The sequence below is a fragment of the Pelodiscus sinensis genome, chromosome 21 (assembly GCF_049634645.1).
Source record: "Pelodiscus sinensis isolate JC-2024 chromosome 21, ASM4963464v1, whole genome shotgun sequence".
Classification (NCBI taxonomy): Eukaryota; Metazoa; Chordata; order Testudines; family Trionychidae; genus Pelodiscus; species Pelodiscus sinensis.
In genome coordinates, this window is record NC_134731.1 from 4,780,144 (window position 1) to 4,807,266 (window position 27,123).

Here is a 27,123-nt window from a genome sequence, read left to right on the forward strand (position 1 = left end):
GAGACCAGGCCACATGGCTAGTAGCCTCAAGCAATTCAAGCCAATGAATGAACCATGTGGCAGTGTCTTAATAGGCCTAATTTTGAGTGGACTGGCTCTTCCCATCCCCAGCAATTTGCCATTTGTTAACCTTTTCATCCCATCTCTTTTGGTGTGGACTGTTTAGGAGACCAGAGTTCCACCCAAGCTCCTTTCCAAGGCAAGTACTAGTGGCACAGAAGGGATTCTGCAGCTAAACTTGCTGACTGCCATGGATTTTACTCTCATTGACCATGAGCCATAGCTTACTGGAGTCAATAGAAGGTTCTTACCAACTTTAGGAAGCTTTCAGGCAGACTCAGGCAATATAGCTTCCTCCTTTCCCCCTTTTGGGTTCCTCTATACAGCAGTGTTGTTTCAGAACAATGGCCATTATTCCGAAATAACAGTGCGAGTGTCTACTCAGAAATTCCATTATTTCAAAATAAATTCAAAATAACGGATGGCTTATTCTGACGTCTGTAAACCTCATTCCACAAGGAATAACACCTATTCCAAAATAGCTATTTCGTAATAGCAGTAGTGTGGATGCTCCACAGCTGCTATTTCAAAATAGCTCCTCCCCAGGGCCATTCAAAGTAATTACTACCCAGTGCCTTGTAGGGATCTAAATTGAGGTTGCATGTCCACATTAGGGAAGCCTGCCTTGGACTAATTTTGAGGCTTCCCTGTACTGTAGGGCGTGCTATTTCGAAATAAGCTATTTCAGAGTATTTCTTCTGGAATAGCTTATTTTGAAATAAGCATGCAGTATAGACGTACCCTTTCAAATTTTTGCATGTGCTCATGGGTGCTGCATTAAGCATGCCTGCAGTGATGCCAAAGGGGATCATTAAGTATAGTGCTTTATTTTATTGGTATTCCAAAAATAGCTATTAGATTGCATCTGTGTACACTGACACCACTATTGCACTGCCAACAAGTCATGGTCTTCCAAAATGCCACATAGGTCGAGTGCTGAAGAGCAAAACGCTCAGAGTAATAGGATGTGTGGAGAGGGTGGAAAGCCACAATTGTGATTACATCTGCCTGATGACCTGGCAGAGATCTGGAGTTAATGGGAGTTGAAGGCGCTGCAGGAACAAATCTGAGCTGCCAGGTGCTGAGTGCCCTCACCTATCATTTGACTTGTAGAGACTGAATTCCCCATGGCAGCTCCTGGCAGACACGTCGCTTGGTTTACTCTACTCGTTTGTAGATATCAAAGAGTTCTTCCTCCCTATGTCTCTGCAGCAATCAAATGCCATAGAAAATTTGGCTTTGAAAGCATCTCCTTTCAGTGTGACTCTTAATGCTGAGAAGAGATGACCCCGCTGCACAGTGGTGAGCATCTCCTTTTGCCCCTTTGCAGAGACTCTGCTGTTGAACTGTCTTGGTGAGTCACGTTGCATGTGTGCAGGGACCTTCTTTTAACAGCTGCTCCATGACTGATCTCTTCATTCATCGTTCCGATATTTCAAAGCCCAAGTGCTTGCTAAGTTTTTCATCTTTATATTTAATACCAAAGGCAGTTTTTGTGCTTGTTAATTGCAATGCTGTATTTCATTAAAAAGAGAGAGAAAGAGAGAGATTTGAAGGCCATTTTAAAATTGAAATTACTGAAAGTGTAATTGCTCATGACATTAGGGACCATTTAGTACCGTAAAACATAATTGCATCTCTGAACTGTTCTGAGCAGATAAGTGAGCATTCCTAGTTTGAGAAGATAGAAGACCTATGAGGACTCCGTCTTCTAGCTACACAAAGAATGGGTTCTGTGGACAGGAGTCCGTCTGAGGTTCGACACTATCCTGTCCATAACCTCTGCAAAGTGGAGAAATATGCATTCCTGTAGCCTTAAGTGTTTTTTGGGAAAACAAAAATCCTTTGAGCAGGGGAACAGGTGGAAGCGGGAAGACTTTTTTGTTATTTTCTCATTCCTGATTCCATTGAAGTCAACACTAGCAAAACACCCTTTGCTGCTGGGAGGACTAGAATCCACTCCCACAGGCAGGGAAGGACCCCTGCCTTATCCAGTAAATGCTGCTCTCTCCTGTTTGCTTGAAAGTAGCACTGACTGAATTGAAATGTCTCTCCTCTTGCATTCCAGAGAGCCTGCAGGCAGCCTGCCTTGGGCTGTGACCCTACCAGAGTTCACCAGCTCAGTGGGGTAAGCTATGAGCAATCCAGGTATGGGAGACCTACATGGAAAGCCCTGGTGTTGTAGAGAATCGGAGTTGGTAATTCAGAAGAGCAGCCTGTCCTCGAGTCCATGCTGAAGCTAGGAGAGTGCTAGCATGTCTCTGGGATACCTCTCAAGGGCAGGAGTTTTGAAAGCACTCAGCTTGCCCCATTTGGAATCAATGCTAAAACATACATTGACTTCAACAGGAGCAGAGTTAGACCAATCATGAGTCACACTTTAAGGTCCTGACTGCTTACAGTCATTGAGGACTAGAAGGGTTGTGAGCACACTCAGCACCTTGCAGGATCTGTTTCTACAAGTCTCCATGTAGAAGTATTAGTTGGAGTCATATGCAAACTGTTTTCCAATAGCTTCAGCTCCCTTACCTACCACGAACCTGTAGCTAGTGCCAGTGGGACCATGCGGTAGTCACTGCTGGGCAGGAAAGTTCTCCTTTTATACTTTGGAAAGTTTCTGGAAAGGATTTGGTTTCTTTTCTGGATGAGAAGTGCTTCAGATGTATAGGGTGTTACTGTTCTGACAGTAATCACAATTACTGTGTGCCCCTTGTAGCCAAGAAGGCTAATGGCATATTAGGTTGCATTAAGAGAAGCATTGCCAGCAGATCCAGAGATGTCATCATTCCCCTTTATTCGGCTTTGGTGAGGCCGCATCTGGAGTATTGTGTCCAGTTCTGGGCCCCCCACTACAAAAAGGATGTGGACGCATTGGAGAGGGTCCAGCAGGGGGCAACCAAAATGATTAGGGGGCTGGAGCATATGACTTATGAGGAGAGGCTGAGGGAGTTGGGTCTGTTTAGTCTGGAGAAGCGAAGAGTGGGGGGATTTGATAGCAGCCTTCAACTTCCTGAAGGGAGGTTCCAAAGAGGATGGAGGGAGGCTGTTCTTAGTAGTGACAGATGGCAGAACAAGGAGCAGTGGTCTCAAGTTGTGGTGGGAGAGGTCCAGGTTGGATATTAGGAAAAACTGTTTCACTAGGAAGGTAGTGAAGCACTGGGATGGGTTACCTAGGGAAGTAGTGGAGTCTCCATCCCTAGAGGTGTTTAAGTCTCGGCTTGACAAAGCCCTGGCCGGGTTGATTTAGTTGGAATTAGTCCTGCCTAGAGCAGGGGGCTGGACTTGATGACCTTCTGAGGTCTCTTCCAGATCTGTGGTTCTATGATTCTGTGATACTGTAGGGAGAAGAGTCAACTTTTCGGTCATCCCTGGTAAATTGCTGGGTTGGATTACACATTGTAACCCTATTAATACCCATGGACTTGTTAGTGATTTACTCCAATGCAAGCCAAGGGTGAATCAGGTTCTGCAGCTATAAAAACCTGTGGCTGTGCAATGGATACACTAATGCACCTACATGTCAGCTTGCAGCCTGTGGTGGATTCAGAATGCAACATTAGCTCACCCCCCTCCAAAAGCCCTTGACGTGCTGTAATTAGATTACAGAGGCAAAAATGCCTGAGCCTCTACCTGCTGAAGAGATCTTCAGAAATACTTCTCTGAAATCACAGTAAATTATCTCCATGTCTCCCAAGGAGACATGTACTGACATTTTGCATGGGGCTCTAAATGCACAACTTTACTTGCTGATTTTCAGGACCATTAAAATTAGTTTCAATGAAGGGAGGAATTAAAGCAGAAGAAAAACAGACCTTTCTTTTATAGTGCATTTAAAAAAAAACAATTTCTGAAGAAGGTTACTGAACCTGTGCTTTCTCTGAGGGTGAGCTAATCCAGCCAGTCCCCTGGCAGTCTTTTCATGGCTCCATTCTGATCTGCCTGGCACAAAATCCATGAGCAGATTATCTTGGGAGTAGTGATGCTGATAAGTATGGGGACTCAAAGTTTATAGACTCCCTTCTAATTAGTTCTATAACATTTTTTGCTACATAAATCAAACTCCTTTCCTTCAACCCTGCCACTTTGTGAGATTTTCCCCAATAGTAATCCCTGAAATATAAAGCTACATAGGAATTGGGAGGGGGGGAACCCCTTTCAGGTCATACATTCTTTCCCTGTTAGCTGGAGCAAGATTGTTCCTTACAATTGCTTTGCTAAAGTTTGGTTCCATCATCCAAACAATAGGGCATCATCCGCTTCCCACCAGGGAACTATTCTGCAGCTGAATAAATCTCACCATCATGAACGTTTCACCTTTGCTGAATAGCCTCCCATTGCTTCTAATGTCAGCGTCTTGCGCAGGACTAAATAATTTTTCTTCCTTTGTGTCACAGATATCCTGCAGGTAGTCTGAGATGGTGCTAGTATCTTCCTGCTGCTGGTTGATGCATTGGCCAAGTTATTCCTATGCAAGTTCTTTCCATCTTTCCTAGGCAGTCAAACCATGTGGCCCTTTAATTATTTCATTTTCTCATCTCTGAACTCCTTTGTGTCTCTGGTAATGAGATGTCCAGAACTAAATCCAATATGGTGTCTATTCAGGTCCAGTTGGATTGCCAAGGTTAATTGATCAGTTCTTCCCAATGCCGTGCTTGGTTAGCTGCTGTTTTTCCTAGAGGAGTTTGAATCATAATGCCACCAGTCCAGTATGTAAATTTTTTTTTGCATTGTTGTGGCTCTGGTCATTCTAGTGTATCAGAGACACCAGGTGATAGGTGAGAGAGTACCTTTTATTGGACCAACTTCTGTTGGTGAAGGAGACAAGCTTTTGTGCTGTGCTGTGCTGAGCACGTCTTTGGTATTATGCAGTAGGGCACCTGCCATATTTCAAGGGATGCATTTTGGTCCTGTATCGTAGATGGTTTAAATCTTGATTGGGGTGGATCAGAACTGTTCTCTCTTTCTCTTAGGATGCTCAAGATCCAGATCTTAATGTTGTTGCAGTCTCTAGGTTGACCTGTTAGCCAGCGTAAGCTGCCTGAAGGAGCCCGTGCAGTCTATCATCCCGTATAAACTGAGGCCCTTTTAGCTTAGGAAACAAATAGAGATTCATCATTGCATTTGCCTGTTTATTCAGAGGGCATAAATAGAAGCCACTCACCTCAACTTCTCAGTCACCCAGAGTGCTGATAGGAAATGTCAGCAATAAACAGCTTCTCTGTACTTTGCCAATAATAGCCATATAAAACTGCTGCTCCCTGACACCTCATTGGTTGGTATGTTCCAAAACAGATGAGATGTCTCCCAAGGCCACACTCTGAGATGTATCAGCATTTTATTCCTTCCTGTAATAATTTCGTGGCTTGTTGAATTAATTCTAATGACCAAGGACCATCAATAAAAGAGACCACATTCCTGTACACATCAGATTTATTCCCCTTTTAAATCCTGTGTTAAATGCCGAACCTGGTTAGCACCTTCCCATTAATCTTTCATAGTTCATGGAGGGAAAAAGGATCAAAGCCCGGAATAGAGTTCAGGTTTCCTAATTGCTGTTTTAGCATAGGAGCAGAATAATCACGTAATTATGCATCTGGCTACTGTCTTGAGATTTGTAAGTGGCAGCTTTATACTTCTTTATGGAGTCCTGCTTTATTTTAATTGTTTTATTTGTAGTCTGTATGATTAAAGGTCAGTGTCAGGAATAACCTGGGACTGTTTTCAATATGTCTAGTAAGCAGTGTTTCTGGTCTAATTGCTGTCCTTTCATCTTTGAAAAACTTGCTTCTTAAATAAAAAGCACCATCCCAGTTTTTTTCATCTCAAATGTAGAGTTTTGTAAGAACTGGAAAAATAATCAAGCAAGCAAGAATTCTGCTTAACTTCACTAATGGCCCCATTCAAAGCCCACATAGCCATTGGGAGTCTTTCCATTAGTGTTGATGGGCTTTGGACTCTAATTCTGTCCTCCAGAAATAGAGGAATCCTGCTGAAAATCCTGGTATATGAAGGCTCATCACTTAAATGTGACTTGAAAAAAGGGGAGGAAGTACTGAGGTTGAGTGTACACTATGCATTGCTTGCTGCTTATCTGTGATGTAGGTATATTGGCTGTGAATGTTTGCACCGTCTGCTCCCATTGCTGGGTTGGGAATATTTATAAATGACTCTCTCAAGTGCTTTTGCTGTCTCTTAGCTAGGGATATAAAATCCTGTTTAATTAATTAACTGGTTAAATGTTGAGTTTAACCAGTTAACTGATTAAACGGGGGCAGGCTGGAGCCGCCGGGGTAGAGTGGCCTCCCCACTTTGGCAGCTGGGGTAGAGTGGCCTCCTCACTGTAGGCAGGGGCTACTCCAGCCCAACTGCTTTTGGCCCTGCATGGGGCTGTTTGCTCCCAGCTCGCACAGGGCTGGAAGTGGCAGCCCTGCGTGGGGTCAGCAGAGCCATTGCCGCTTCCAGGAGATGCTGCCACTTCTGGGTCTACTTCCACATGGGACTGTAGCTTCTGGCCCTGCACTGGGGCCCAGTGGAGCTGAGTAACTGGTTAACCAGTTACCCGTTAACATACCTAGTCTTAGCTTTGAATAGGTTGAGTGAAGAAACATCTCAATTGTGTTCTCTTAGGTGACATTTAAATTTGATGGCATCTTCGAAGTCCTTATCCAAAAAGCCAGTTACGATTTTGTCCTAAATATTTTCACTTTTACTAGCCCCAAATTTTCAGTGTTCCTAACTCCTAATAGACTTTTAACAAAGACTTTAACTGATTCTCCACGCTTTATAGAAAACAGGCCTTTTCCTGAATGGTGGTATGTTTCAGCTGACAAAGCAGCCATCAGGCTCTTAAGGAATGTCTCAGGGCTCAACTTTGTTTATTCCTCTAGCACATAAGCGCTGAAAATGTACTCAGCTTCTCTACGCAATGTATAAATGAGAGAGCTCATCTAGAAACCACCTTTCTTTCTTTTGAAGTTGGTGGGTATCTGAAACCATGTGTCATGTTCTGAGAGTATGGTAAAGTTTAGACACTGCAGCTCAACAAATTTTGTAGTCAAGAAACTCCTTCTTTCATAGGATTACATCTGGCACCATGTCATGATATATGGCATCTCCATGTTTTCTGAAACAACAGGTCAGGTATTAATTAAAGAAAACAGCTACAGATGCAAACAAATAGGCACCCACGTAGCTTGAGTTGCAGCTTTTTCACCTTTGTTTACCAGAGACCACACCCTGCCTGAAACTCTGTACAGCACACAGAGACCTCTAGTGGCTGAATAATATACTGTAAGTAAACATATAGTTTTAGGAACTGTCATCCTATCCATTATAATGCCCTTTTCTCAAAGATATGCCATTATATTTTTCTCCTAGGTGGGTTGCTGAGGATGGAGGCTGTAGGGAGTCTTTCACAGAGTCCTTTCTCATGTGCACCTTTTAGAACTGCACAGTCATGTCCTTTCATGGGGATGGTTTGCATTAGGGGAGGTAGGCTCTGGATCCTCAGCATCAAGTTCTGAGGTAGGGAGGACAGTTTGACTCTTACTCCTCTGCATTCCCAAAATGTGAGGCCTGTGCTTCAGTCCAAACCCCTCTCTGGGTGAGGATTGTTATGTTATTTCAGCCTTTGTGCTATGTTATCTCTCATAAAAACTGTAATAAAAAGACCTGGGAAAATAGCTGTCCAAAGACTAAAAATATGTTTATGGAGGATCTTTTAAATTAATTATACCAGAATGCTTTGGTGTCAGCATATAAAATGCAGTAATTTCCTGTGGGTGTACTAGCTCTTTGTGTCTTGACATGTGAGACAAGGTGATAATGCATTTGTTCTAATCTGTTAAGAGCCCAAAACAAATACAACTGGATGTCGCCTTACAGACCTATAGCCACAGCCAATGAAACAAGATAACTATCTTTAATTAACCTTCTAGGAACTTCTTTATGTTGGGTCTTTTTTCCTCCTTCCAACAAAAAGGGTGCTGCTTATATGAGCATTCTGGTAAGTGAGGCTGGCTGTGTGGACTGTTTCAGACCTTTAACTTTGAATAATTCGGTAAAGGAGGCTTTGCAGTGAGCATGAAGGGCTGTGGGAACCCCAGAGGAAACAACTGATTCAGCAACTGATATCAGAGAAGTCCAGCTAGAGAAATTGGGGATGGATGGGGAAAGAATGCTCGCAGACAGCTGTTGCTAATAAGGTGATAATTAGCTTGTGAATGCTTAAATACATTAGGTGGAGCAGGGGAGCTGGATCTTTCAGGGTGAATTAATCTCATGGAAGGCAGAGTGATCCAGTGGGTGGCATATTGAGTAGGCAGAGGGGAGATCTGGGCTCTGTACCTAGCTTTACCACTCACTTGCTATGTCCTGAGGCAAGTCATTTAGGCTCTCTGTGCTGTTGTTTCCCCTCCCACTCTTAGCCTGGCTTATAGACTGTAAGCTGTTCCTGGGTGTCTGGGCAGTCCAGTGGGCTTCAGCTGATGCCTGTAATGGCTTTTCAATATAAATGAACATTTCTAGAGTGAAAACTGTATTTAGATTAATACCTGTGCTCTAACATGGTCATTGTTAACAGTGGGGGAGCCTTAAAGCTACTAAAGTCAATAGAAAGACTCTCAGTGCCTCCAGACGTTAGATCAGGCCCTGAAAAGTTTGGAGTCTGAGGATGATCTGCAGGCCCTTTTGATCTGTAACAAAGGTGCCAGTATGGACAGTTGCCTTCCAGGAACTGTACTGAGACCTCTGGCAAGCTGTGAAGCAAAAGTTCCTTAGCCTATTATCAATCACCTGAGTTCAGGCCAAAGAATTTGACTTCTAAGTCCAGTCACTTTGCCTGAGGTTCTGCTTAAGAAAATTAGTAACATGATAAAACCTTCACCCAGCTTTTCATCTGTAGCTCTCAGAACTCTTTACAAATGGTACTACTATAACTAGCCCCATTTTACAGATGGGGAAACTGAGAGGTGAAGTGACTTGCCCTAAGTCTCCCAGCAGATCAAAAACAGAGGAGAATAGAGAAGCCCTGTTCAACAACAGAGCAGAATAGAGTCTCCTGATTCCCAATCTGGTATTCTGTCCACTAGATCATGCTGCCTCCTCTTAGAACTGATTATATGGTGCAAAGGGACTATAGAATGTAAACTGCATGCTTATCTGCTGGCAACCTTTGTAGAACACCAGTGCCGAATGGATACAAACAATTGTTTCAGTCCTCATTCTGTAGAAAGTGCCAGCCTTGGTGGTCATGAATCATGATAAAGATGAGGCCAGATTCTTTTGTCAAGGAGACAGACTTCAATTCTCGCGTGCTTCGCTTGTTTATAAAAATAAATGCAGAACTATTTGAGCATCTGCTTGAGTGTTTTGATTCCTTTAAATTTTGCCTGCATTGCCGGAACTAGGATTTGTGTGTTCCAGCAGCACCTGAGGGCAAATAGTCATTCTGAGAGGATGAGTGGTTTGTCATTTCCTGGCTAAAATCAGGTTTCGATCCAAGACTGTAATTTGCTTTTTAGATCACAGAATCCATCAGGATAATAGGTCCCTTCATGAGATTAAATTATTCTGTCTGAGCTCCAGACAAGTCAAATTCAAAGATCTCAGCAAATGAATGATTAAGGGGCCTTCTTAGCAAACACATGGAAATAAGCAAACTCCAGTTCTGGGTGATTTCTCCATTGATACCTAAGGAGAACTGAAGACTTCCCAAGTTTGGCAGACTCAGCGTTAGCAGCTGGGCTAGTCAGCATTGGAAAATGGGAGCGATGCCTCTCAGTCTGCTGTGGGGACGCCTGTTTGTCATACAGGATTCGACTAATTATAGCCACAGCTTGGAGGGCTGTGCAAGACTTGGATGGAACCCACCATTTTCTGTCTTCTGAATAATAATGATCTTATGTTTCTATAACTCATCCCCAGAATGCCAACATGCTTTACAAACTCGATGCAGAGATCACCCATGTGCTACTGAAGTGCATCCACTAGTGGTTAGCTGTGTGGCAATGTTGTAGGATATGGGGAAGCTAAACTCTCTGGAGAATAACTAGACTCTGTGGAAATGACGTGCAAGGTGCTGCAATTTAGCCCTCACCTCTCTATAACTTGCTGCTTCTTTAAGCTCTTTGTTGATTTAGGGGTATTCTGCAACAACAGTTTCAGAATAACTCCCTGCATGGATATTCTATTAGCTGAATCCTCTTTGGTAAACAGAAGCCCCAGCAGCAAACTGAAACACATCACTCCCATTTTCCAATGCAAACTAGCCCACTTGCTAAAGCTGAGGTGGCAGAACTTGCCAAGTCTTCATTTCAGTGTAGGTGTCTGTCCTGGGCCTGCTATTGTCCTGTATTTTCATTAAGGACTTGGATAATGAAATGGAGAATTTGCTTATAAAACTTGCAGATGACACCAGTCTGGGAATTGTTGCTAGCACTTTGGAGGCCATGATTAGAACTCAGAACGATATTAACAAATTGGAGAAATGGCCTGAAAGCAATAAGATGAAAATTCAATAAAGACAAGTGCAAAGTACTACACTTAGGAAGGAAAAATCAAACACACAGCTACAAAATGGGAAAAACTGGCTATGCAAAAGCACTTGAGAAAGATATGGGGGTTATAGTGGATCACAAATTACATACGAGTCAACAGAATGATGCAGTTCTGGAAAAAAAGCTAATATAATTTCATGGTGTATTATTAGGAGTGTCGTATATGGAAGACACAAGGGCTGTGTCTAGACTGGCCAGTTTTTCCGGAAAATCAGCCACTTTTCCGGAAAAACTTGCCAGCTGTCTACACTGGCTGCTTGAATTTCCGCAAAAGCACTGACGATCTCATATAAGATTTGTCAGTGTTCTTGCAGAAATACTATGCTGCTCCCGTTCGGGCAAAAGTCCTTTTGCGCAAAACTTTTGCGCCAAAGTGCCAGTGTAGACAGCCCAGATTTGTTTTCCGCAAAAAAACCCTGATTGCAAAAATGGCGATCCGGGCTTTTTTGCGGAAAAGCGCGTCTAGATTGGCACGGATGCTTTTCCGCAAAAAGTGCTTTTGCGGAAAAGCGTCCGTGCCAATCTAGGCACTCTTTTCCGAAAATGCTTTTATGCTTTTATGCCAGTCTAGACATAGCCAAGATGAAATTTTCTCAGCCTCAGTACAGGTAAGGCCTCAGCTGGAGTACTGTGTCTGATACAGGGTTCTACTCTTTAAAAATATATGGACAAATTAGGGAGAAGTCTAGAGCAGAGAAACGAAACTGATAAAAGCTTTAGAAAACTTGATGTACGAGAAAAGGAAAACTGGGCATGTTTAACCTACAGAAAAAAAGACTGAGGAGGGGTATAATAAGGCTTCAACTTTCTTAAGGGCTATTATAAAGGGGACTGATCACTAGTTCTTTCTCCATTGAAGTAAGAATGAATAAAAAGTAATAGTCTTTATACACAGTAAGGGAATATTAGGTTAGATATTAGGAAAAACTTTCTAACTGGAAGGATCATTAAGCTTTGCCATAGGCTGCTGGGGGTGTATGAAATCCCTGTCATTAAAGGTTTTTAAAAACAAGTTAAATGCTTGTCAGGGTGGTTTAGTTATACTTGGTCCTGCCTCACTGCAGGGGACTGGACTAGATGACCCTTTGAGGTATTTTCTAACTCAATATTGATATATTATAGTTAGAATCATGTAAGTGATTCTATGAATAAAGTCACTTTTACTCCAGAATGGAGTGTCCACATAAAGAGTTATTCTGGCATCACTAGTGTGCGGTATCTGTTCTGCAATAGCTAGTCTGCTTGATTTCCTTGTGTAGACAAACCCTTAGATTCCTTTGACTGTCAGTGGGGTGGATACAACTAGTCTCTAAGGAAGACATCCTTAGCCCAACTAAACTCCCTCAATTACACTGCTTTGTACCTCATCTCTAAGGGTATGTCTACACTGCCACCCTAGTTCGAACTAGGGTGGCTAATGTAGGCATTTGAAGTTGCAAATGAAGCCCGGGATTTAAATATCCCGGGCTTCATTTGCATCTTGCCGGGCGCCGCCATTTTTAAATCCCCCTTAGTGCCGACTCCGTTCCCGCGGCTACACACGGCACGGAGTAGGTAGTTCAAATTAGGCTCTCCTGGTTCCACGAGGAGTAATGGTAGTTCGAATTGGAGAGCCTAATTTGAACTACCTACTCCGTGCCGCGTGTAGCCGTGGGCACGGAGTCCACACTAAGGGGGATTTAAAAATGGCGGCGCCCGGCAAGATGCAAATGAAGCCCGGGATATTTAAATCCCGGGCTTCATTTGCAACTTCGAATGCCTACATTAGCCAGCCTAGTTCGAACTAGGGTGGCAGTGTAGACATACCCTAAGTGAGTGTGTGATGGCTGGGTGTATGCTTGCAAGTGCTCTGTGAATGACAGAAGACCCCTATCTTAAGAGAGAGGTACTAAGAGTTATGGAGTTCTTTCTTAAGCACCCGTAATATGTGCATTGCTTAAATTATCATTATTTTAGCCATTCAGAATTCATAGATTTTTAAAGCAGAAGGGGCCATCTAGTCTGACCTCCAGACTAACACTGGCCAGAGCATTTCACTAACTGCATCCTGCATGGAATCTATATCTTGTGGTTGAGCTAGAGCCCATTTTTTTTAGAAAGACATCTGATTGTGGTTTAAAGACTTCAATGATGGAGAATTCACCACCTCCCTAATTTAATTGCTCTCCAATGGTTAATTACCTTCACTTAACAATGCATGTCTTATTTCTAGCCCTGTCTAACTTCATCTTCAAGTCACTGAATCTTGTAATTTTATTGAAAGTGCTTTGCATGTTGGTTTTAATTCTTTCCATTATCTGAAGCCTATATGTGATGTTGAGAAGGGTGCGGTTACCTAGGAAACACCTATGGCGTTCAATTTGTTGATTGGGTGTGTTGTTGGATGAGAGGGTGGAGTTTGAAAGGGTAGATGTGTGTGTGCAGTGCACAAACAGAAAATGTGTCTGCTGGTGAGATTATGTCCCTTGAAACTTGTTAGCTGAGAGAAACTTTGTTGAATTTGAGGGCCTGCTGGCAGGCTCTTCTGTTCTTTGGAAAATATTGTTAGAGGATGAGTGAAAGTGCTAGAGCCCAGGGCTTTAATAGGCTAGGGTAGGGGAGATGGTTCTAAGTCAGAGGTGGGCAATAATTTTTAAAAGGGGGGCACTTCATAAATTTCTGGCCATGGCTACCTTGCTGCTCCCCTCCCCCCACCAACCAGCCAATCAAGACCTGGGGACGGGGAAGCCCGCGAAGTAGGGATGTAATAATATAGTCGATTAACCAATAAGCAAAAGCTTACTGGTTAATGTTATAGCATTTCCCTCCCTTCACTTTGCCAGTACATTTTTTAGCGTGCTGGCCAGCAGCCCGGCTCAGTCCCAGCTTGCGCCAGGTCTGGGACCTACCCCTGCTGTGACTCTGCATTTAAAATGTATTAGAAGCCAGGTACGCAGGCAGCCCTGCTCAGTCCTGGCTTGTGCCAGGTCTGGGACCTATCCCCACTGTGGCTGTGCCTATTCCCACTGTGGCTCTGCATTTGAAGTGTATTAGGAGCCAGGCAGGCAGCCCAGCTCAGTTCTGGCTTGTGCCGGGTCCGGGAGCTCAGACCCTCCCCCCAGATAGGGGCTGATGCCACTCCATGCTGCTGCCTCTGTATTAGAGGCAGCAGCACAGGGCAGCAGGCAGCCAGTGCATGAGGGGAGCTGGATCCCGCCCGCAGAGGCCCCTTTGCCCTCCCCTGTTGTTAGTGCTCTGACAAAGGGATGTTTTAAAAGGACACTCTTAAGATAGCCACAGAATCCTCAAAATGTAGGACTGGAAGGAACTATCATCTAATTCAGCCTCTGCCCTGAAGCAAGACCAAGTAAATCTACCATTCCTGATAGGTATCTAACCTGTTCTTAAATATCTCCAATAATAGGGATTCCACAGCCTCCTTTGGCAGCCTGTTCCAGTGCTTGTCTCCTTAGAGTTAAAAAGCTTTTTTCCTACTATCAGCTTTAAATTTCCTCTGCTTCAGGTTAAGCCCATTACTACATATTATATATGTATTTTATAAGAGAAATGTCCAGCTCTGGGTTAGTGACAATCCATCAGATCATCCAACGAGAAAGGAATTTAAAAATCCAATTCACTTTTCACCAGTCATGCTGTTTGCTGTTTTTTGCATTTTGCTCAGCTGGGACCATACAATTAGGGCAATCATTGTCATTTTGATTTCCTGTCAGTTTTGCTTTCATGTTCTTATGCACTTTACTGGTACTGCAGTGTCTTAGTCACAGGTCCTGCAGGTGAGTGTTGATTTGACTTATAGGACTGGAAAGGACTTCAAGAGATCATCTAGTCTAGTCCCTTGCACTTATAGCAGGACTAAGTATTATCTAGAACTCAGATTATGTTTTTATTTATTGAACCCCCAAAATGTATCTCTATTTCAAGTTTAGTGCCCATTGGTGGATCATTTGGCTGGGGAGAGCGGGGGTTTAATACACAAATGTGTGATTATGCCAAGAGATCTAATCCTACATACATGGACAGGCATGTGGTCACTGCATGTACAGGATGGTACATCAAGGTATGTCTCTTGTGCACAGCATCCTTAAACTCTTACCAAAAGGGGGAAATAGTCAGTTTGGCTTTCTTAGCAGAGTGGCTTGGTGGAATTTCAAGTCCCTCTTAATAGATTGCTTGCCTTTTGTGTGGGGGAATGCTAGACTCCTCCTGACTGAAAATTACTTTTTGGAGTTCTGTTTGCTAGGAGCCTTATGGTGTTTGCAAAGATTCACAGCAGCAGGTGCTCATTTAAGACCAAGAGCAGCGTATTTCAGCTTGACGCAATGGACAACTACTGCCCATAGTGCACCTGCTTCTGTCCTATTAAGAACAACCAGCACACTGAGTGGCATTCACAGCAGTGCTCATTATTCTGCATCTGGAGCCATTAAAACTTGCAATATCAAACCACACTATGGCAGGGCCATGGACTATTTGCTTCCTTCAGGGCAAAAGGTATGCTAAGAGCAGGAATGAATTCCTCTCTCCAGGCAGCCATCTCTCTGTTTTGCTAATCTCTCATCTGTGTTGTATCCCTCTGATGATTCAGGAGCAGTATTGATCGTAATCTCCACTCTTCATTTACCCAGAAGGACTCTGCTTATAGCTGCAGTGTGGGTTACCTCCTCCTCCAGAGAATGTAAATCAGGGGAAAATGGGGTTTGGGCAGGGTATTTGGGGCTCCAACATAGGAGGCAGAGCATCCATGGAAAGGGTAAAGATACTGGCTATCGTACAGTGCCGCTTCCTGCTTTAAAATAACAGCCAGGGACATTTTGTTACCTGTTGTGGGGATAAATCTGTGGCAGTCTTCTCTAACTTCAGGGGGAAAAGACATGGATGTTTGGAGCAGAAACTGGGTTCTAGTCCTGTCTTCCCAGGAGAGTTGTGGCTTATTCGGTAGCTGCATCTGTTGCATGCAGGAGATGCATGTGCTGTGTGAAATTCTTTAGCTTGCGTTCTGCAAGAGGTCAGTCTAGAGAGCTGTAAAGATGCTTATGGTGTTGAAATCGATGAGGCTGTCAGGTTAGATGGAATTCCATTGAGACACAAGTTCAGGTTCCAGCTTACTACATCCTTTCATGAGAGATGAAGTGAGCACCCTGCGAAATGTGTGTGGTCTTCTGAGGGACCTTGCAGAATGAGGTCCTTTCATTCAAGATCCCTCCTTTGCTCCACACTGGCTGCATTTCAATGTTAGTGACGCTGTCTGGGATGCATTTGTGGACACTATAAGCTGTAATTGCTATTACACCCGAACAGTTCTTAGGCTCAGTGACCAGGCAGTGAACTGTACCACAGAGACGGTGGTTGTGCAGTGTGCGCACACAATTATTTTGCTTCACTAATTGTTCTCACTTCTTGCTGTTTTGGCAAGCTGAGCTACACACAGGCCCCACTTTACCTTTCCCCAGGAGTAAAAGATACTGACGTCCAGGCAGGATGTACATGAAACTTAGCAGCTGTTGTAGAAAAAAGGCCTCAGTGTGGGAGCCTCTTACTGAGCACACATGATATGGAGAGAAGTAGAGTCTGTCTTAGCGTGAGAGAGTCAGCATTGTGCGGAAGGAGGAAGATCTTGGGGGTGGCACTGAATAGACTTCTTTAAAAGAATTTGGGACCAAATTCTTTGCTTGTATAAACTGAAATCAATGGAACTACCTCCACGTATGGCAGCAGAGAACTTGGCCCATGAAATTTTATATTTGCTGATGAAGTCAACATGATAATTAAGTGAAGAAACAGAGACTGGGATGGACCAGCATTCATGCTGGTAGTTGTAGAGTATGAAGCCTACAACCTACCAGAAAAAGGGTATGAGAATGCAAATATTTATTCTCTTTAGAACAAGAGCCAGATAAAATTGCTGGCTCTACATAAGCAATCACAAGCTCTTTAATATGAATCACCTAAAACTCCTGGGTGATTCCAGGCTAAGCTGATGGGGTGGACAGTTAGGGAAAGCATCTTACAAATTGATAGAGTATGATCTGAGAGGCATTGAATGTGGGACCTTATGGTGCAATTTAATTATTGGCCCTGTGCTTTGAACATCTATTTCCTCTTGGGGAGACGAGTGGATATGTGGCTCTGTTAGGCTGAACAGTAGAAGGTGTCAACGTGGTCTTACTGTTTACACTATGGTAGGGATGTTAAATAACGGTTACTTGACTAGTCGATTAACCTCATGAATTCTTATCTATTACTAGACTATTTTGTAGTCCCCAGGGGTGGGGCCAACAGCCAGTACACTCTGGCCTCACTCCCAAGGAGCCCTGTGTCATTGCATGCTGCTGCCTCTGTATTGGAGGCAAGCAGCCTGAAGTGGCAGGTGGCAGAGCTGGCCCAAGCTACGGGCTGACCAGGCTAGTACCCGGGGCACCCCATTGTAGGGGGCACCGTGTGAAGCGGCCAGGCTGGGTGGGGGCGGCACCGCGCATGCACCGGGTGCTCAGGGGCGGGGCCACGTATGTGCTGGGCCCAGGGGCAGGGTCGCACATGCGCCACACTCCTGGGGGTGGCGCCTCGCTCCCGGGGCCCGGGGTGCACGAATGACTCGGGCTGGCCCTGCCAGGTGGGAGCTGGTTCACGAGGGCAAGGCAGTTTAAAAACCAGCTCCCCTCACCGACCAGTTGCCTGTCGCCCTCTGCTGCAGCCTCTGATATAGAGGCAGCAATGCAGGGTGGCAGCAGCCCCCCTTCGGGAGGGCGGTCTGAGGTCCCAGACCTGAGCTGGGTGAGCTTGCTGCCTGCCTGGATCCTAATATACTTTAAATGCATAGCTGCAGCAGGATAGGTCCTGGACCGGGCGCAAGCCAGGACTGAGCCGGGCTGTCTGCCTGCCCTGTTCCTAATACACTTTAAATTCAGAGCTGCAGCAGTGATAGGTCCAATACCCAGCACAAGCTGGGACTGGACTGGGCTGCTGGCCAGCTTGCAAAAAAAATTAACTGTCCAGGGGTAGGGGAATGTGTGTAGTCTATAGCATTAACCGATAAGCTTTTGCTTATCAGGTAATCGATTAATCAACTATGCTATTACATTCCTGTACTACGGCATACGCTTCAGAGTCAGAACTGGAGACTTCTGTAATCCCAGTTTTTGATACTAGCTCACCATGCAACTTTGGGCATATCATTTAACTTCTCGGTGCCTGTTCTGTAAAACATGAATAATAAGGTGTGAATTATAACATGCCTTGGTTAAACAATCTGTGATGGCATGATAGGTCAAAGGTAAGGATGCAGCATGGTATTTAAAACAGACCCATTCTTAGCCCTACTCTGCTTGATTCCTCCCTATTACTTACCTTGGTTGGAAGGGGACTGTCATGGACTGCCTGCCCTTATAATGACCAAGTACCTGGGACCAGCTGGCCCTGTCCAGTCGTCATATCCAGAGCTGGAAAGGGGTTAGCCCTTTAAAGGGCTGAGAGCTCAGTTGAAGGGCTGGAGGTTTGCTTCTGTTTCTGGCTCTGGAACAGATGGGGTGCAAAGGACAAAGTCTGTGAGCACCTGTAGCTTATGTGGGTTTGGGAGAAGCCGTGTTGAATGTTTTAAATTTATAGAGCGTGCTCCAAGAGGAGGCCCTAAAAGAGAGTTGGGGGGGGGGGGGCGGGTGCTGGTTCTTTCTGGTTTGGGTGAGATAGGCTTTTCAGGAACCAGAAAGGTACGGTGAATCAAGTGCATCTTGTGCTATGCCTACTAGCTTGGGAGAACATGTGTATGGGAGGTTTGCATGGCAGGGACATGCTGAAAACTCATCCTGGGATAATCAGTTATTTTAGTGATGGGCCAAAATCAGAACAGTTCATCCAAACACTCACAACTTGGAAATGTGGATAAATCACATCTAGATCCCAGGATCTCCAGTCTGGGTTTTGTGGAGCAAAAGTTGCACTGAACAGATTTTGAAGGGAAAATTATGCACCACTTATTGTACCATATTTATCCCTTTGTTTTCCAGAAAGCTGTGGGACATCTTTCCCATTGACAAACCTCAGAAAGTGAGAGAAGCTAGACTCAGGTGATGGGAGCATGGAGGATTCATAGATAGCTAGACTGATCAATGAGATTAGATTGAATGAAATAAAGTACAGTGCTCTTGGGAAAACCTTAGAGAGCTTTGGCTGTGCTTAGTTCCCAGACTCTTGGATGCTTATCCAAGCTCTTGCATCTGTGGAATTAAACTAGAACCATGGTGTTTGGATTGTCCAGTGCCTCAGAAATGACCGCAATGTTACCTCCAATCTCGGTGTGTGCAGGGAAGTGATCCCAGGTTCCTGGCTTTATTCAGACCTTGGGAGCCAGTGATCCAAGAGTCCAACTGGAACATGTGAAAATTACCTGTTCAGAGCAGTCTGAAGACAGGCCTAGAACAAAGTCTCTCCCTAAAAAAAGAGAAGTCTTGGACCTATTCTGCGCTACTAATACTTTGTAAAAGGAGAAGGCCTTGGATTGCATGATTGAGAAGCCAAGAGATTTTCCATTTGTCAGCAGCACAGTGCATATGCTCCCTTTGCTGTCCCTAATATTTCTTGTGGCAGATAAAATGAGGATCACTGAGGCAATAGCTAAGGCTTGATCCTTGCTCTACACAACATCTGGAAGCAAGCCTCGTAGCTTGGCTCTGCAGACTTGCTCTGGCAAGGCTTGCATTAGAGTGCTAAAAAAGATGTGTAGATGTTACAGCTAGAGCCAAGTCTGGGGAGATAAACCCTAATGTCTACGTAGTTGTTTTTAGCATGCTAGCGCAAGTCCTGCTAATACAAGTCTGTGAACCCAGGTTGGGCAGCTTGCTCCCAGATGAAGTGTAGACAAACACTTAATGATTTTCTTTTCATAGGCTCCAGTGCTGGCAAATCCTGCTGAAAAAAGAGGCATTAGGATGTGTCTGGTTAGAGCAAGTTCACTGCAATAGATGAGGCCAGTGAGGCTGGAAGGAGAAGAGGAATTGAGAGCAGGGTTGGGCATCCCCAAAGGCAGTCTCTGTCATTGGTGAATATTAATAGAGAGGTTTCCTTTTGTTCTGTCATTGAAGTTAGTTTGCTATCTATCTGCTGCACCAACTGTTGAAGCTGCTGTGCAGCCAAGGTTATTCTGTTTTTTTTCATTCATTATTCTGAGTGATTGCAAATGACAGTTCTGCATTTTTATCAGCTGTATTTGCTTGTCTCCCATTTTTCAGCTGCAAGGAATGCTTGGTACAAATAAATTCCCATAGTTTTTGGTGAATTGCAAACTGCCAGCCCTCATGATGCAATAGTAAAGCACTCTCTTAAAGCATATGTTTCTTCCTCTGAGGTTGGAAGGGTGTACTAGATAGTCCACTGACTCCCAAAGGTCGGGAATGATTGTTTGTTGCATTGCATTTTGGAGGTACCCCACACAGTAATGTCCAGGCACCTTGACCTAAATTGAAAGTGCACCCCGTGTCCCATCAAGGGCTGGAGCCAGTTCTAACTACACCTCATGGAAACAGCAAGTGTTAAGCCAGGAGTGGGCAATAATTTTTTGCCAGGGGCTGCGCCAGAAGGGGCGGGGCCAGGATGCTTCCGGGTTTGCCCACCCACGGCCCATGATTGGTCTAGGGGAGTCCCTTTGCCTTCTCCTTCCCGCTAAGCACCCATGCCCCTGGTGGTAGGAGGAGACTTCCCGTGCTCCTCCATCCCCAGGCCAATCAGGGTGCTTCTAAGTGACGCATGCTCCTCTCAGGGTGGGAGTAGGGCAGAGGAAAGTTCGCTCACTCCTCCTGCCCCCAGGCCAATGAGGGCTTGGGTGCAGGGGAGTGTGCGAAGTGTCCTCCCTCCCTGCCAGGAAACGCTGCGTGCTTCTGGCAGGGTGGAGGAAACTTCGTGCGCTTCCCTCTGCCCCCAGGCTCTAATTGGCCTAGGTGCGGGGGAGTGGCAGGGCCTTCGCGGGCTGGATCAACCCGTTTGGCTGGTCAGCTCCAGCCCACAGAGGCCCTTTTGCTCACCCCAGTGTTAAGGTCTGGGAATTGCCCGTCAATCAGCAGCAATGGGAATTTTAGCTGCAGTTCCCGCTTTGGCCACTAAAGTCTGCTTGTCAAGCAGGGGGCTGGGATAGCTCCTGCCTGTTCTGAGCATGGTACCCTAGAGTAGTGAGAGCATGGTGGAGTTGCCTCCTGCAACTCTCTCCCTGTGACACTGCAGTAGGTGGGCGGATCCCAGTAGGGTGCCTCCCCTCTTTGCTTCCTGCACAGATGCCTCCATGGGAGCAGTGAGGTTGGGGAAACCTAGAATATGGGATTTGGGAGGCATAGTGGAGCTGGCTCCTTGTCCAAGCCTGGGGTAGGGGAACAGCTGAAGCCTGCCAAGGAGTGGGATTGCAGGGCAGCTGGAGCATACCGAGATGGGGAGGGAGAGAAATCTGGAAGCTGTTGCAGGAAGAGGAGCAGAGAGTAGGTTTGGGCTGGCAGGAGCTGAAGGCTTCCAGGGATGATAGAATCTGGCAGTTGCAATATCTTAGATAAATTTATCCCTGGCACACATGGGTGTAGATCCCATTGCGACTGAGGAGTCCTGTGTTCACTTGGCATGGGGTGAATTTATGCCATAATATGCAGTGTTCTAGGCAAGAAGGGTTGGGATTTATTCCTAGTCCCACGGGCCCAGCTGTCTAACAAAGGAGCCTCCTTCAGTTTCTTAGACCCAGCTGAGGATGTCCCTGATCTGGGATATGGATGGCTAAAAGCATCATTATGTCAAGTGTGATGTATGTGCTAGTGTCCAATCTGGTTCCCATTGAAACTGAAGGGGGCTTTGCGAATTGCTTCTTGGAGGTGAATGCATGTATCTGGTCCAATTCACAAAAGTACTGAGCATCCATGGTGAGTTCAGTGGCACCTGGAATTGGTCAGCACCTCTGACAATCAGGCCCTGAGTTTGCAGGCTTTGATGAAGTGGGGATTATATTTGTTTTTTTATGTTGCATGTGAGTTCTACTGTGCTATAATAACCCTATGTGTGTGCCTCAGTTTTCTGGGGCACTGCACTAATATCTACATGGTGACAGGGATTTCTGGTGTGACTTTCACTGAGGGAGGCTACACAGCACATATACAGTGGACAATGCCCTTCATAACCTGAGCACGGGAGGGAGCTTGGCCAGGTGACACCTTTTTCCCTGGGAAGGAGAGCCAGGAAGGAGAACAAAGGGAAGAGAAGCTTGGGTCCAGGTGGCTAGGCATGGGGGTTAGTTTCTGGTGGTTTGGTGTGCAGGGAGTGGCTCTCAGCCCCTTTCTCCAAGATGGATTATATTGACTGTTTCTTAATTTCTGGACAGTCAAGCCTGTTCCAATGCTCTGTCCTAGTTGACTAATAAACCTTCTGTTCTACCTGCTGGCTAGGAGTGTCCACTCACTGTGGATGGGAGCGCAGGCCCCTGTGACTCCCCACACTCCTGTGATGCAGGCGATTTCACCCCAAGCTTATACCAGTATTTTTTTTGCATGTTACAAGGTCCCTTTCCCCAGCATACTCTATTCCCTTTTAGAGGAAGTAAAAACAGTATTTGCTTATCAGCTCAAGTTAACAAGGCTTTTTTTTTCTTTTTCAGCTACGCTGGGAACACTAGATTTCAGTTTGCTGTATGACCAGGAAAATAATGCTCTCCACTGCACAATCAATAAAGCCAAGGTATGTCTCAATGCTAGTCTACAAGCAGCAAGAATTAAATATGCATAGATCTTACGACCTTTACTCTGCTTCCTCTCTGTTACGGAGAGAGGCAGTGACTCGCTGATCTGTAATGAGCAATAGGTTGTGATGCTCTGTGAATTTCCATTGTATGGGCAGCAGCTAAGTCCTCGGAATTCTGGGTTCTCTCTTTTGAAGTATTTGCTAAAATTAAAATGAAATGTGGGAGTGGTGCAAGGGCTGAACATGCTGTGGCATTCATGGGAGAGTGGGTGGTGAGATGGCTGGTCTCCCTCTAATCTCCAGGGCAGCTTGGAGGGGTTTCACATCCAAACTGAAAGGAGAAAGGGGAGGGGAGGATAAGAAACTGTATCTTGTCTTGACCTATCACTGTCTTTCTATCTTGTTTTCTTTGACCCTTATCTCCCCTGTCACTTTTCTTTTAGCCTCATTCTCTACTCATTCCTTTTCCTGCTTTTCCCCTCTTCTTTTTGTTTATGCGTTTTTGATGTTCTCATATATCTTTTCTTTCCCATCTCCTCTTTCCTTTGTCCCATGGTCTATGAAAGATTTCTGTGGGTTTGACACTCATCCCACAGCGTTTGCTGATGTTAATCACCCTGCTGCCAATGGAGTTCGGCTGATTCAGCCCTTCAAGAGGTCAGACTCACTAACAGGGGTATATGCTGAGTAGTGCGGACTTGGCAGAGCAGAAGATTAGTGGAAGCAGATGCTAAGCTTGGTCCTGGGACATGTGACGCATCTGGTCATGTACTGAGAACTGAGTGCACGGGTGGGTGCTTCTTGATGTTTCCTGTACTTTACAGCACCGTGGTTGTGTAGAGAGGCATTGAGCTTCCACAATCCCACCATAGCAGACACAAGTGATGCTACTGACAAGCCCAGAGAATGTGGAGTGCTGAAGTAGAGGAGGGGAATAGGTGAAGATCACATGGTAGAGCAGATCTAGTTGTTGAAGCAAAAAAACGCTCCTCTCTGTTTAGGCAGCTAACAAACAGCTTTATTAATTAATAAAGCACAGCATGAGCCAACCGTGGTCCCAGCAGAGCCAGGCCCAGTAAGGCTGGCTAATACAATCAATCCTAGTATCTTTATACCCTTAGCCAAACAGTCAGGGCATCTAATTACAGAAATCCTCAATTAAACTTGGAAAAACAAAGCCTTATCAACAAGATGGCGGACAGGTACGAGGGAGTATATCTCCTGTCCCAACCAGCCCATTAACACATACCAATAGCCCATCCTGTAGGCCTCTTCTCATGGGGTGACAGAAAGTTCACTCTGGTCTACGTGCTTGAGAGAAAAGCTGAAATGGTTTCTAATATACAAGATGGCTTCTAGCTAAATATGAAAATGGTTTCTATAGCTTCTACATAGTGTATCCTATAAGAACAGCAAATCCAGTTGCTTGAACTTTTGATTCATATGTTTTAAGAGGTAGGGAGTGCTGCTGGTATAGTTACGGAGCCACAATTTCATTTGCCTTCCCAATCGTAACTAACCCGTGACCGCTTTCAAAAGATCTGTCATATGATGGGGAATCTTGAGTTAAACTTGAGACAATTCATGGCTAACTAGAGTAACCAGATCATCAGGTATTGATAGCATTGCTCTGCTTAGCATCACACAACTAGGGCCAAATTCTCATTTGGTGTAAATTGACATCCATAGAGAGAGACCCATTTAGACCAGTTAGCCCCCAGACTCCTGGATCTTCCTGTGGCATGTCAAAAAGCTTGGGAAATGGCAGTGTACAGCTAGGAGAAAGAGAAGGGAGGGCCCAGTGATTAAGGCGCTAGCCTGAGGGTTGGTAGATATGGGTTCAATTCCATTGCAGTGACACTCCTACAGTTATCATGTGCCAGTGATTGGGGGGTAAGTGTCTGTGCAGGTTCAGAATTCCCACCTAGGAATCCTAATAATGACTCTGCTATTCCAGCCATTGCTTTCATCAGCTAATGCAGCCCTTCCCCCACTCTCATTTTTTTGTTCTAGCTGCAGCATTTTCAGAGAGAGATTGATGGGCATTCACTTTTTTTTTTAAACTAGAGCATCATGGAGATGGTTAGAGCTATTTATCTAAAAAAAAAAAAACCCAACAACCCAACCCAACATTATGATTATTTACTTGATGCTGTGACCGGCTGTCAGTTTATAAATGGCTCTGTTAAATGCTGCTAATCAGTGCTACGAAGCACTCTGCATCAGGTCCTTTGCCGTCTGGGTAATTGAAGCGATTAGGTTTTTATGCTCATTTTGGAGCAGAAACTGCCTATTTAGAGCCTGATTCTGCTCCTACAGAAGTTGACGATAAAGGCAGTCAGCCCTGGATCAGCTCCCTGTGGTGGTAGGTTTTGTAAGAGGACTATGATAGCTGAGTCTAGAATGATGCAATAAATAATCCAGTAAAGATGATGGCAACAAACTGACTGAAGTCATGCCACCAAAGATAGTAGCTGAGATAAGTGGAATTGTTGCCTTCTTTCTACAGTTCTATTTTACTCCTAGGGGTAGTGTTTGCAGGCAAACTAGGACTTGGTAGTGATTACAGTAGGGGCAATTCTAGGTGCCATTGGTTAGCACATTGTCAGCATGTTAATTAAGCTGCCTGCACCAAAGAGGGACATTTCAAACAGCTGGCAACAGAGAAAGAACATCTTGAGAGAGGGTAGGTTTTTTCCTGTGTCGCAGCTGATTGCTACTTTATGGAGTAGAGAGGAGAATATTGCCTATTGTTAATTGAAGATTTTCAAAGATGGAGGGAGTTAGTTCCTGCTATCATGAGAACAAGTCTGAAGGGGGACAGTGCCAGAGTGCTAACCCCCTAGTAAACCCCTTACTTCATTCATGCCCACAAAAGCTCATGATACCATCTACATTTTCTGTTAGTGTCTAAGGTGCTGCAGAACTATTTGTTGTTTTTTAATTTTTTTTTCAGTTATAGACTAACACGGCTACCCCTCTGAGACTTCTAGTACAAGCAGCTCTCGGGTATCCATTGCAAGTGAATCTGGCTTGCGATTTCCAAAAGAAGTGAGCTAGTGTCCCAGGAGTGACTAAGTGGGACTGAAAATAATGGGAATTGTTTTATAATATTCTCCCCATTTTCACTGTACGGTCATGGGCCAGAACTCTATTGCGCTTGGAGCAGTACAGACAGAATAAAAACATGATCCTTGCCCTAAAGAGCTTACAGTCTTAAGTATGATATCGTCTGGATGACAAGGATCTAGGATAACAGGACCTGATTTAAGGTGTGAATCTGGCAGCATTGGTTCTTGCAATCTGGGCTATCCAGAGAACAGCCACTCTGCTGTATACCTATGGTATGTGTCCCATCTGTCAGTAGTTACACAGTTTTGCCTCTCAAAGAGCTGCAGTGAAATCAAGTAGCTCCTGGTATTCCTAACAAGACTGCCTCCCAAATTTTCCCTGAGCCATTGTATATGGTGTAGTGCAACATTGGTTCCGTCAGCTATAAGTCAAAATGACAAGAAAGTAGAGCTTCTTGATGCCCTGAATAAAGAGAACATCCTTTCTTTTCCTTCCCGGTGTTTTTCTTGTGGTCATACTCTGTGTATGTGTCAGATAATACCTTTTGCTTCAGCACCATGCGTCGGGTGGTAGGGCTATGTCCTCTAGGGCAAAGATGGTGATCCACCTTGTGCTATGAACATGCCCAGGTACTATACCCATTATGCTATCTCCTGCTCTAAAATCAATTTCCTTCTCAACATGATAGGCTTCTGAATTATTGCCTTCATACTTAAAGAAATGTCCTCTTGTCTCTGGGCGGATGATGTCCTTCTGTCTAATCAGTGTCCCTTTTTTGATACTCCAGCACCTTTTTTATTTATATTAATGTGTAACATTCAATTTGTTATTTATCCCCTCCATCCTCTTCCCCCGTAGCATAAATGCTTGTGGCAGGAAGAAATGAGAATGCGGATGAATGAATCTCCATGCTGTCTGAGTCCAGTGATTGAATGGAAAGTGTGGAGCTGCATCCTATAGTTATAGAGAGATGTAGCTATGATGGCAGAGTTCGGGGTGGTATTATAAAGCAATAAGAGAAATGAATGGTGGGATTACTTTTTCCCATCCTCCTAGCCACAATGAGTGAATTTAATATGCTGACACTCATGCAGTCCTCATTGTCAGGCTGCTCCTTTGGTTTATTTAGAGAGTTGTGCTGAGGAGGATATTTATAATTGGGTTTGTAGTGGGAGGAAGACCAGGAGGAAGCAGACCTCAAGGCTGAGAGTGATATATACTGATGGCGAGACTGAAGGAGAAGGTGACACAACTTTGCAGGTATGGGAGGGGGAACCCATTCCTGTTCCAGAACAAAGCCATCTGCTAAGGCCAGAACTTATTATCTGCCTGCTCAGTCTCTTTCAGCTCGTTCTCACAGCAGCTGGTGCAGTTTTACTGTTTTCTTTAATGACCATGGGTTTTTTAGTTCTTCCGTTTCATGCTGCTGCCGCCCAGGCCTTAGTCACCTCATCATCAGCAAAATGAAGCATACCCAGCATACAACTGTACTTTGAAGGGATACAGAAAAAGACATACCTGAAATCTAAAGTTATCAGCTGCTGAGGGTTGATTTGTTTATAGAGCTCATCCCATATCGCATGTTCATGTCAATTGGAATCATTGGGCTCAGACTCCCACCTTGTGAAAGTCAGCACCACTCATTTGAGCCAGTCTTGTAGCTGGTGTAAATTGGTATAGCTCCCATGGGACATTTCAGCATGCCCATAAAACAGATGAGGAGTAATAAATTCTCAGGTGT

At 44.7% G+C, this 27,123-nt stretch overlaps 1 protein-coding gene across 1 annotated transcript in view; it reads left to right on the forward strand.

Annotated features, from left to right (window-relative positions):
* The window catches only part of DOC2B (double C2 domain beta), a 192,921-nt gene that overhangs the window by 15,971 nt on the left and 149,827 nt on the right, over nt 1-27,123 (forward strand). The window contains exon 2 of the mRNA XM_075904663.1: nt 22,228-22,307. Within this exon, the coding sequence (XP_075760778.1) occupies nt 22,228-22,307 (80 nt within the window). The remainder of the gene's footprint in view (nt 1-22,227; nt 22,308-27,123) is intronic.